General features: G+C 41.6%; 1 protein-coding gene across 1 annotated transcript in view; it reads left to right on the top strand.

Moving 5' to 3' along the window:
• The window catches only part of LOC147008309 (uncharacterized), a 76,582-nt gene that overhangs the window by 45,576 nt on the left and 18,366 nt on the right, over positions 1-12,640 (top strand). The window contains exons 15-18 of the mRNA XM_085865305.1: positions 232-391; positions 6,001-6,087; positions 6,377-6,493; positions 6,652-6,819. Of these exons, the coding sequence (XP_085721431.1) occupies positions 232-391; positions 6,001-6,087; positions 6,377-6,493; positions 6,652-6,819 (532 nt within the window). The remainder of the gene's footprint in view (positions 1-231; positions 392-6,000; positions 6,088-6,376; positions 6,494-6,651; positions 6,820-12,640) is intronic.

Here is a 12,640-nt window from a genome sequence, read left to right as displayed (position 1 = left end):
TCTCTCAATGGTGAAGAACCACTCAAAGAATTCTCATATCCAGTTCCAGATCTTCACCAAAATTGAATCATTCCTCCTCATTGTCCTGGTGGATGTATGCGCTCCACTGAGTGCTGTTGTGCTGTAGTTTTGTCCTGTGTTAACTGCACACCAAAGCTCCAGATGGGTGTGAGCTATTTTCACCCTTGTTTGTCATTCATTGGAGCGATTATATCTGTGTGCGTGTGGCAGGCGCTTCACTGGTGACCCAAAGAGGGATTTTTCACCTGCTTGATACCTGTCAGCATATGTGCTTCATTGACGTTTCCTTCTGCTTCCGGGTGAGTGAGGAGATGGCCTGCCAACTAGCAAATCGCTTTCCACACGTCTACATCAAGTATACCAGCTCACTGTGAGGTCACATGACCCATTCAGGGCCGCACACACCTGAGGAGCACTCTGATACATGCATGACAAACCGATTGTATCATGTCGGTGGTGATCGTCCAAATGCTGAACTTCATTAGAACCAAAGCCACAAGTGTCGTGTTATCATCACCTTTATTAAATGTGACGTTTTACGAATGTAATTTTTGTTAATGAGAAATCAACTGAAAGGATTACTTTTTATTGATCAATATCATCCACTAAATGTTCAAATTGATAAATGTTGTGCCAATAAATGTTACCAAACTCACGACATCCTTTTTGGAGTGTCATTCTTTCACCTTTCACCCCCCTGCAGATTTTGACAACAGATGCAAAGGCTCTTTGTTTTATTTTCATCATGGTCCAAGGTTCGGGGAGGATCTCAAACACAAATCGTGCACACACATGCAGACAAATACACGAGACAACATCAGACAATTTCGCACAGACACAGCCGCTGAGCTTGGGGGGAGGTAACTTCCCGAGGGCACTGCCATCTTTTATGACGTCACTTTCCTCCCCACACTCAGCAAGGCAGTTGAGAAGAGATTTACCACCTCATCACGGATTCCAATGGATTTCAAAGATTTCCTCCTCATCATAGAGAAGTCCAGATTTCCTTGTTCATGTTGGCGAGAAATTAGCATGGGAGCAGATCAAGGTCGTCCTGGATTGAGATTGAGGAGTCACACATTTGAAGACCAGGCTTGACTCAAACACACCCGCTGGGTGTACTCTAAGATTAATTTTGCAAATCTCAGCTGTGGTCCGTTCTCCGGTAATGAAATAAATAACTTGCTGTTCTGATTGGTGCACAGAAAAATCCAGTACCCGTTGGTAATCACTGTTATAAACCTTCATCTCAATCATCGGGTCGTTTTCGTGAATCAGGAGGTCGTTCGGGCCTTACGTGCTCCTTCTTCAGTGCTGCTTTTCCTTGTGATCATGATATACATAGATACTCGAAGGTCTGATAGAAAATTTGGATTCATTTACACATTCACTGTGACGTGTGTGGGTTCATTTACACGTCACTGTGACGTGTGCGGGTTAATTTACTGGACTATAAGAGAGACTTTCGTTCGGCTGTCTGACGACATTTGTTGAAGAAATGGCCGAACGGATCTTCGTCAAACTTTCAGAACATCATCAGTGGGTGCCAGGGAATGTTTTAGGGAAAAGAATTGTTTGAAATTTTTGAAAAACAAAGTTTGATTTTTTGGGGGGAAATTTTTTTTTGATCCTTTTTTTGGTAGCCTTTGGTAGCTTTGTCAAAAGTAATATTAAATGATCTCGAACCCCATTACTTCGTGGATGTCGGGAAGTGTTTCAGGCCTCCCACAAAAAAATTAATGAAAAAGAAAAAAAACAACAAAATTTGATTTCTTCAAAATACTAACAGGATGAGAACAGTGTTGTAGAATTTTGTAGTTTATGCTTTTATCGACTCGAAGTAAATCCTGGTACTCAAATGAAAGCCACAATTAATTCACTGTCCACAACGGAAAGTACATCACATCAGATAATTTTATTTTAACTTGGTCCCAAGGAGTACAAGCCACCATGATGGTAAACATCTACAATGATTTGCACTAAACCAAGATTACATTTCCTGGCATTTATATACATTGATGGGAGCGGAAGGAGGCTGATAAGCCTGAGGCAAAAGAACTCCAACTGCAATACGTGTCTTCGAGGTGAAAAGCGAATGACATAATTACGGCAAAAGTTGCTGTTATCAACCGGGTCACTTTGTTCCATTGCAAAACATTCCATTTATCAACATTTAGGTCAAAAGACTCTTGGCTAAAGGGAAGCATCACTGACACCCAATTTGACTTATAGCAGAAAAATTAAATTTATAAAGCACCAGCAACAATTATAATTTAGAGCACATTAATATAATTATTTTCTCCCACAATTCCCCCCTTTTTTCCTCATCAGGAAAATTTGAATAATTATATTACACATGATCACCATACCCCGTTCCTGGAGGAGAAAAAGATATCCGTCACACAAGTTCAATCAACAATGGCAGCGAGTGCTCATATCAGAATAATGCTGGATAACGACCATTTAAATAGTGTCCTAGCCACGTGAGTGAGTGTGTTTCCATTTAATTCATGGCCTGTTCATCAGCATGTGTCACAAATCGAAAAGACATGCTGCCCAAAGTCAGAAGATAAGCAGGTCAGGTGTAGATAGAGCACCGAAGGGGAAACACAGTCGAAGCACTCCTTGAGCTGAAGAGAAGGTATATCTTGGCAGGTACGACGAGCTTGGGCCCGACACTGGGTTGAAGGAGACGAAAAGGACTCGAGAGGTGACCCAGAGATCCAGCCCCATCAGAGTTCGGGGCCTCGTAGCAGCAGTTTGTGCAATCAGGTTTGATTCACCAAGTGAGCTGTGCACGTTGGATGCAGCCGCAATGGCTGCACGAGCCCCACCCGCACCATTGAACACATGTTGCAGATGACTCGCCGTGTGGACCTTCGGGGCCTTCGTTGTGCATTGTGCGACCACGGAAAGTTCACGATGTATTTGCAGAGCAGCAATTTGTGAGCGTGGCTGAGGACATTCCTCCACGCTTGCCTGGCCTGCCTGGCACCACGCAACGGCGACGTTAAGACTTTGCCTTGCTGTGGTTTGACTTGTCCAACCTTCTCCCCAGTGGGTTTTTTTCTTTTCCCTTTTCACCACATCACTTATCTTATCTCCACAGGAAGGGGGTAGTTTCATGATCACGTGTTTAATGCCCAATCACCCAAATCTGGGTTCTCCCCATCGTCCAATCTTTCGGTGGAAGTTCTTTCCAATGCTTCATTAGACGAAATCGTACATTGCATGGTTCAACTGCTCTCAACACTCCGAAACAAACAAAATCGAGGTTAAGCACCGATTAAACACCAATCAGTAAACGTCATGGGCTCATGTATTTCAACAAGACTGACAAAGGTTCTTACAGAAGCATTCAACATACATTATATGTTGTATCAATATTTTATCCCTTTCCTTATTATTTCCCCAAAATGACATGCAAAAATATACAGAAATCTTAGTTGAATGTGTATACTCAAAACATTCATCTCATTTGCTATTTCCATGTGGAAAGGGCAACAGTCTTTATCAGGGTTCCAATTTGCAATCAATAATTCTTTTCACCAAAAATATTCCATCATCTGCACAATAATTCTCTGAAACTTAGCTACTTCTTTCAAGTACCGGATCCAAAGCGATTCGATTTTGCACAGTTACCATTTCAACATTCATATCTGCTGAACAATTCACAGTTTCATTCACAAACAGTTCCAGAGCAACTGCCATGATTTATTTATTTATTTCCAGCTAACTTAGCACTTTCCGTACTGATGAAAATGGTCAAGTTAATGTTAGAAATACCTCAACTTACGCAAGTAAACGTACAATAAGTACCACTTAATCAAAATCACGCACCTGTCTAATTAATCAGAAGACAGATAACACAGGGAATATTGAAATTGTCTTGTAGCGTCATTGCACTCTTTTTAATAATATAATTATTTTATTCTGACCGATTTAACATTTATTTCCTGGTCATGCCTTCGTACTCCGCATAATTCTTGTTTATCCTTTAATTTGTCTTTCTACAAATAGTAGAGGCATTTTATTTCAATTACAGTCAGGTCAGTACCAGCTCCTAATCAGTGAGAGCAATACAGTTATAATACATGGTACAATTCCTAATTCCTTTTAATTGATTTCATGATTGGTGTTGGTCGAGCCACTCTTCCAATCATTCTGCATTGTGGTTATGTAAATACCATGCTGTTTTACCTCTTAACTTGAATTTTACCTTGCAGTTTAACTTATGATTCCTAATACGTAATGTTGACCAATCTGTCGATCAATTTAATAACGCAGACCCTCTTTCAATATTATGTAAGTACTTCAACTTAATATATTAACATCTTGATTCAATTCTCAGTAACTTTTTCTATCAATTAACAAGGTCCATAGGTACAGTGATTGACAATATATTAATCAATAAATACAAGTTATTAATGACCTTACTGTGATATAACCAATCATTACTCCCATCATTTGAAGACCCCGATACATTTAAATTAGGATTATGAGACTTTAATGATGAAAGGATTCCCAATTTGTAATCTCAAAACAAAAGTTTATATCAATTATAACCAAAAGAAGCATGATGGTTCATTCTCAATGAGTTCCTTTTTTTAAAAAAAAAATGAGCTGAGTCTGAAAGTAACTAACACAGTTACCATACACAACCTCCATGTTTATGTATCTGACAACGAATCCGGTAAAAAAGTGTGTGAAAATCACTTTTCTGATTAATATCACACGCAAACATTATCACGTGTATCACTTGTTGGTCCTTTGTCTTTGCCCTTTGTCCACCTCCGACGGAGGTGTATACTTTGTCCAAGGAACTGTATCTTTCACATCAACGATTTAAAAAAGTTCATTTGTCCACCGCTTTGTATAACCTTTTTCAAAATGAGATTTCCACCTATATATTCTTACCATATCACCAACTTTGAACTTTGGCTTTCTGACATTAATCTCTTTTTCATATTCTAATTTTGTAAATGTTTCTGATGGTTTAGTATTCGTTAAGGTGTGAATCGTATCATTATACTTATCTACAATATCCTGAATTTAAGATAACCATTGTTGAGAACCGAGTTGGGTGAATTTTTTATATAGTCTCTCTTTTAAAGTGCGATCGAATCACTCAATAACAACCGCTTTTCCTTCATTAAAGGTACTGTATCATGTGATGCTGTTATTTTAAAGAAAATTCATAAATGTTTTGTTGTAGAATTCTGTACCCTCATCAGTCCACAATTTTTTTCGGTTTTCTCTTACTTTTATTTAATATCTGTTGAAAGGCTAACATAAGAGTAAATAACCTGTTTTGTTTTTTAATGGTACAACCCACGTATATCTACTCCTCAAATCAATAACGGTTAAAGCATACTTGTACCCCTTATCATTATTGAGTTCAATCAAGTCAGCGAACCAGATATAATCAACTTCTTTGGAATAAACTTTCCTTCTATCAAACTTTGTGATTATTGGTTGACGTAATTATTAGCTAATTGCTCTTAAATCTTAATGACATCATTAGAGTCCATATGTTTTTTTGAATTTCCAAGTCCAAGTTTCAATTTAGCACTGATCATCTTCTTCATGATGAACCTATCAACTTTTTCTCTCAAGGTTGGATTTTGTATCAAAGATAAATGATACAACATTTCTCGATCCGCTTTGTGTTTTTCTTCCAATGTCGTGCAATTTTCAGAATCAATATCGTGCCTCATACACACTTCATCAACTCTAATTTTAGATTTAGACCAAGGTTTCAGATTGTCAGCCTCATGTAATCTTTTATTCAAGTTTGTTCCTGGACCACAGAAAGAATTGGTATTTATTGTCGTTTCCAATGTTCACTGCGAGAACTAAAACGGCACTGGGTAGAGCGCATACCTCCACCAAGATGAAAAGTTTAGTTTTGGATCCTTCTGTGATGTGACCAAGTTTGAATGTAAAATATATTCATGTTCCACCCACGTTTTGCCTCAGGCATATTCATGTTTTGCATCAGGCATATTTCTGCTCAGCCATGCTTCATGTCATCCCACTGCCAGCGGGCGAGTACGGTGTCGTCAGGTCTGGCGAGACGTGTACATGTGTCAAAGAGGCACGGTTTTTACCAACGCATTTGTTGTATTTTAAAGAAAGAAAAAGTGATTTCAACCTCTGAAAGTGTTGGTTAAACTGCATGGAGCATTCATATTCAACAATCGGGACACATGGGCCATTCCAGGATCGTCAAAACCTGACTTCATGCTCGTGTCGCCACCAGAAGCAGAACCGCCATTTCGAGGTCGCTTCAAACGCGGTCCGTCGTTGTTACCTCGGTAATGACATTTGACTTTGCAACCGCAATTATATGAAGGATCAAGCTCGGGTTTTTTCTCATTTTGAATGGAGGTGTGAACCAACCACGTGGGTTACACAAGGAGAGCAACCTGCAGCGGAATGTTACAGAGAACAAAAAGCTTTGGATGGACAGGTATGTGTGGGGGAAATTGATTGGGAAGGTGAGAATGAGACGATATACCACGTATGTGCTACAGCTGGACATGAATGGATGGTGGTGCAGTTACACAGTTGGTGGGACCAAATGCCTTTCTTGGTCGATTAATATTTCTCCTTTTTTCATTTTCCTAGGATATCCTGTAAGATTACACCCAAGGATGGGAAAAACTGGATGATGGAGGAGGAATTTCCCGAGATGGAGGAGAAATTTCCCGAGATAGAGGAGAAATTTCCCGAGATGGAGGAAGAACTTCCCGAGATGCAGGAGGAATTTCCCAAAATGGAGGAGGCGTTTCCCGGGTTTATGAAGGAAGAATTTCCGAGTTTATGGAGGAGGAATTTCCCGAGATGGAAGGAGAATTTCCTGCGATGGAGGAAGAATTTCCTGAGATGCAGGAGGAATTTCCCGAAATGGAGGAAGTATTTCCCGAAATGGAGGAGGCATTTCCCGGGTTTGTGGAGAAAGAATTTCCCTAGTTTATGGAGGAGGAATTTCCTGGGATGGAGGAAGAATTTCCTGAGATGCAGGAGGAATTTCCCGAGATAGAGGAAGAATTTCCTGAGATGCAGGAGGAATTTCCCGAGATGGAGGAGGGATTTCCTGGGTTTATGGAGGAAGAATTTCCCGAGTTTATGGAGGAGGAATTTTCCGAGACAGAGGAACAATTTCCCTGAGATCTCCTCCCAGCCGGAACCTTTCTCATATCTCGTGTAATTTTTGCCATGATTGACGTTTACACAATCATTTCTTCTTTGAAGGCATGAAGCAAATATTTGATTTGAGGTTGGGATTCCAACCAGAAGCGAGGAAAGAAGAGGAGCAAAGGGAGACGTCGCCACAAAGCAAAAGCTCAGGAAATCCCATGATCTCCATTGGAGGACCTTGATTGATTTGGGAATGTTGTTGTTGAGTAAGTTTAATGAATTAAAATTTTACAATTCCATTCATTTATCTTGTTGGAGTATTTCCACTCGATTTTTCTTCTATTCCTCGAACACATAAATATCAATTTATTAGATCAACATTTGTTATTTCAAGCCACATTGTTGTGGAGAATGCATTTCCCTCTACATATATATTTATTTATTGATATAGACTTATATTTCTATATGTTTATATATGTATATATATATATATGTATATGTATATATATTATTATTAATTTATTTATGTATATCCACATATTATATATCTGTGTGTATGTATGTATGTATGTATGTATCTTTCTATATTCACCGTTTTAATTCCACATTGTTTGCTTGCTATATAACGCTCGGAGGTGCAACACGTGGGTTCAAAATGGCGAGAAAAAAAAAATTAAAAAATTGTCTTATCAAGAGGAATCTCTGGCGCTCAAAAGAAACAAAGGCAAAGACGGGATGATGCGAACCGGACACAAGAAAAAGTAAAGAAACATCGAATCTCGCAGAAAAAATGAGACAAAGTTCTGAGTTCAGAGAGAGGAAGAACTGGTCACAGACACTGAAGCTCACAGAGAGGCCAGCCATAGTTTAAGCTCTATGTGTGGGGGAAAACAGAAGCAACGTTGCTACAAATCCCACCCGCGCGTAGCACACGTACCTCGCTAGTTAGACAGAATCAGATTTTCTTTTTCATGAAGGCGTATTTGCATTGAACACAAAGTTTACGTTTCCTTCTGCATCAGGGTATAAATTTCAAAATGTCTCTGACTTTTGCGCAACAGCATATCTGCAAATCATAAAAAAAAATATTTGGTGTTCAGAAATCATTCTTCAGTTGTCTTTTAGACTTCATTGCATATTGGAAGGCCTTGGAAGAAGCGTGGAACACTTAAAGTTTGATATTGATATGATTTTGGTTTCCTGCATTTCCATGTTTGAAGATAATTTCTGGTTGGTGTTTTCTTTTTTCACCACATAAGAATAATTGAATAATCATGTAACTAAAACCTGCTGGTGGCTTCGCGGTTGGGGTGGTGGCTTGGGATCTTGAGTTCAAGCCCCACCAGGGGGTTCACTCAGCCTGTCATTCTGTGGTCGGTGAAATGAGTACCAGTCCAGCAGCCAAAATAAAAGACTTCACAATAAGGGAAAAGGTTTTGATGAATTAATTAAATCTGGTGTGGGTGCAGCAGAGGCACGATGGGCCGAATGGCCTTCTCCTGTGCATAAAAAAAATTCCTTGTAATCGTTATATTCAAACGGTATATTTACAGAGACGATTGAACAACACATCAAATCAGCTTTAAAACTTTTAAAACAGATGGAAGATCTGCTTTGACAGAACATTGCTTCCTCGGACACGTTCTCAGGCTTCGCCCGAGAAGCTGCTTCACTCAGGCTCGGTTTACAAGAGGAAAATCTCTTCTTGGACGTGGCTTCAACATCAAAACGTTCATGGTTCAATGTGAACCTGTCTGCGTCCACCTTTGCAAAGCAGTCAAACCATCATAAATAAAACGGTTTTTCGCAGGTTCGTGTCGAGCTCACCTTCGTGTGGACCGGCACGAGAGTGAAAATACTCGGTCACCAACAGCGCACGGTTATCAGCAATGCTTTGGAAGGTTTGTTAAATTTATTCATCTAAACGTGACCAATCATCGACCTTTTGTGTGTTTCGTGTGATGGAAATAAATGTGTAATAATGGGGATTGTGTTTGAACCTCAAAGAAATGACGTTTGAAAGAGACAATGGAGGGTTTCAGGAGTAGAGGTTTAAATCGGTTGGCCGGAAAAAAAGGAGCAATTTTACTTTTCTTGAAATCCAAACTGGCATCAAAACATCCGACGACTACCTGATGCCTTTGGAAGCGTATTTCTAACTTTGGCGATGTGTTCGCTCGTTGTTTATTTGCCAAAGTTTCCCAGTTCAGGTTGTGAAGACCCTCCAATCTTGGCCAAGAATTGAGGTGAGTCAACTGAGGATTCACGAATAATACGGTTTATTGAAAGGAACACAACGCATGCATGCGGACTGCGGAGGTTGCGCAACGACTGACCAGACTCCGTACCACTCTGAAGTTCACACTCCAAAACTCTCACATATATAAAATCTATTCCTAGGTAGTTCAAAGGAAAGACTGGGTGGGGACTACAAAGCAAATCTACAAGTGAGCTGTCTCAAAGATGCAAGTGGGCTCTTTTCCCGCATTGGCAATCCAACATCTTTCTCACGGCAATTCTCCCTCCACCCCCACCATGCTGCGAGACATCGCTGGCACAAGTTCATAAACAGAAGTAAAAACCCTTTGTGGTTCCAAGGACTGGAATTCATAACAGTTTGTCCAAGGGCCTGCTGCAAGTTTGTTTAAGGAAAGGAGAAGAGCCACTGTAGACTTGCGTAAAATGCATTTTTTTAAGACGGCAAGGACATTGGTTTGAATCCGGACAGCTAACTAATATAGATACTGGCTTTGGATTAAATGTTTGAATATGGATCTAACGTGGCCATCCAATAATCACACCTGACACAGGTTGTGTTCAGAATTAAATCGTCGTCATTAACTGCATAACTTAAACCTCATTTGAGAAGATGATGTGTTTACTCGAGTTAAAGCGGAGTGACCGCAAGAGTGAGCGCAGTTACAGATTAATCAAAGCGAAAGGACGTGGTCCGCATGCCCGGTCAGAGGTGAAAGGTGAAGGACGGTACGCTGTGGTACCCGAGTGAAGAGCGAGAGCTGTTTTGGGAACAGCGAACCACGTGATCGCGGTGTCTGATTGGTTCCCGCCAAATCACGCATCCATGATCTAAATTCTAAAATAAACACAAAGATTGAAAGTTTCGTTTTAAATGATTGTTTGTGTTTCAGATTGTGTTGTGAAAGTGAAAATGAAGTTCGAGTTCGGCGATGATTACTCCCTCGACACGAATCAACGTTCTTTATGTTCTGTTTTTGTATTTATGGACAATCTTCCCTCTATGACAGAGCTTTATACGAGTACGTGGGTATGTATGTACCAACTACTCCTCCGGGAGGATTTGACCGAGGAAGCTGAAACTTGCAGGGATTAATGATGGAACCGCGACATTGTGTCTGTGCAAGTTTCCATCGATTCCATCAAGTTTTGAGGAAACAGTTAATTCAGGACCCTTCGGGACCCCCATTCCTTGATGATAGGAGGAAAACCACGGGGTAACCTTCCTGGGTCGGATTGCGGGAGAGTGTGACGGAGTGGTGCTGAGGTGTCGTCCACCAGACGGCGATCTCCTTCGGTTAACCTGAGGCCGTCCCTTCGGGTGAGTGCCTGGAATGTCCTATCCCTAAGAGAGGATGATCACCTGTCTCTGTTATCATCTGAGCTCAAGCGTTTGGACATCGGTGTTGCAGCTCTCTCTGAGGTTCAGAGACCGGATAGTGGCGGCAGACCTTCATAGTTGGTGAGACAAAATACAACGGAGACCTGCTGGCGGAGAGGAAGGTGTGAAAATGGACCGGGACGAACCAACATTTCCATTCCATACAAACAGAAAGACGAAGAGAAGAGAGAAAACAAAATCATGATCGTTGGTGGAGAATGCCTCATCCATGTCATGTTAACTCACTCCGAGTCGAAATCGTGATTTTCATCGATGGACATGGAACTGGTGCTCTCGGTAAATACACCTCCTCTTCCCGTTGCTCTTTCTCAAAAACTTTTTGCACAACTCTCACCTTCTGTTGCTTTTGATTGGGAGAGTGAGTGGACACTTGCTCTGAACTTTGGGTTTCCGAACTGCAGCCTTCATGGTTGGCATGGCCCGCTTTGGAAGAACCCTGTGATCAGGGATGCTCGACTTATCAGCAATGTTGGAAGAAAAAAAACAAACATCACAAAAACAGCAATGGGTTTGCTGAAGAAAGTCACACGAACTCGGAGCATCAAAAACACATCATGAGCTCAACAGGTCAACCAACTACAGATAGCACAATCTCACAACCACATATATACACACGGGCGAAAAAAACAAAACAAGAACTGGAAGGGCAGTGACCGCCCTTTATAGAGCAGGGTAGGATAAGGTTGTATTCTGTTATACCTCGTGTACAGACAAAGGCAGGTGAGGACTGAAGCACAAAGGGCACGAAGGAAGTGATACTCACTCAAATCATGGGCTACACAGCCAGGGTGGGAAAGTGGGTTGTGGAGCCCTGGTTGGGGGTAGAACACTTTCCCCAATGGGAGGGAAGGCCAGAAAGGCGACGGCACCCACTGGCAGCAGGGGGGCAATTGTGACGTCAGCCGCGTGCACGAAGACAGTCCGGGAGGAGGTAAATGAGGTGTCAGTGCATGTGCACGGCAGAAGACATCTCGGCTCGATCTCTCCACTTCGCCACTGACCACTGAGATATGCGGATGCCATCTTCTCCTCTCCGCATCAAACTTCGCCATGTGCCCTGGATAGAGACCAGTTCATACCTGCACAAGTCCTCACCTGCTCCCATTGTGGCACGACTGCAGGTGGATACCTTGAGTCCTGGGGGGACTCTGACCTTCTGGAACCTGCTAAAGGAGATCAGAACCAACAAGAGACCTTTCCACCCCTTCCCCAAACATTCACCCATCTTTTGTTTGCTTTTTTTATTGACATTAAACACGCCGATTCATCACTTGAGATGCTTTTGTTATTGGATAGTCAATTGAGGAGAAATCAATATTTCCCCCTCGTGACCAGTCCTTGAGACGGCCGAAATGACTCAATGATTTCTGGGTGGCCAACAGAGCAAAGTCACGTGAAGGTGGAAGACCTCTGTACTTGTTTCTCATCAGGGTGCTCGCAGATATCTTCAGGTACTGGAATTGTTGTCAAAAGGTTATTGAGGGACATCTGCACAGGGGTAGATGGGGAAAAGGACGATTGAAATGAGGACAAAATGGACAAGGTGTCAGCAGTTGGCAGTGGGATGATATATATCAAACGTGGCAGTTGCTGTGATTCCAAATAATCATCTTCTCGGCTTGGATGTTCAACATCCTGTGTAATTCCAGGTCAGACACACTCGGATTACTTTTTAGCCCCCCGAGAGGGTTCCCACCGTGTGCTGCCTTTTTGGCTGCTGGTTGCATCATTGGTTCAGGGCGCGGCTGTGCCGCTAACAGCCCCTGTTACTCGTATCCTGGTGCTCATTTCGCCAACCTCGGAAGGATGACAGGCTGA

Source organism: Eptatretus burgeri, chromosome 20, assembly GCF_056783735.1.
Source record: "Eptatretus burgeri isolate ZD-2024b chromosome 20, Ebu_testis_v1, whole genome shotgun sequence".
Taxonomy (NCBI): Eukaryota; Metazoa; Chordata; class Myxini; order Myxiniformes; family Myxinidae; genus Eptatretus; species Eptatretus burgeri.
The sequence above is the reverse complement of the archived record's forward strand: the minus strand, read 5'-3'. Positions and strand labels throughout refer to the sequence as shown.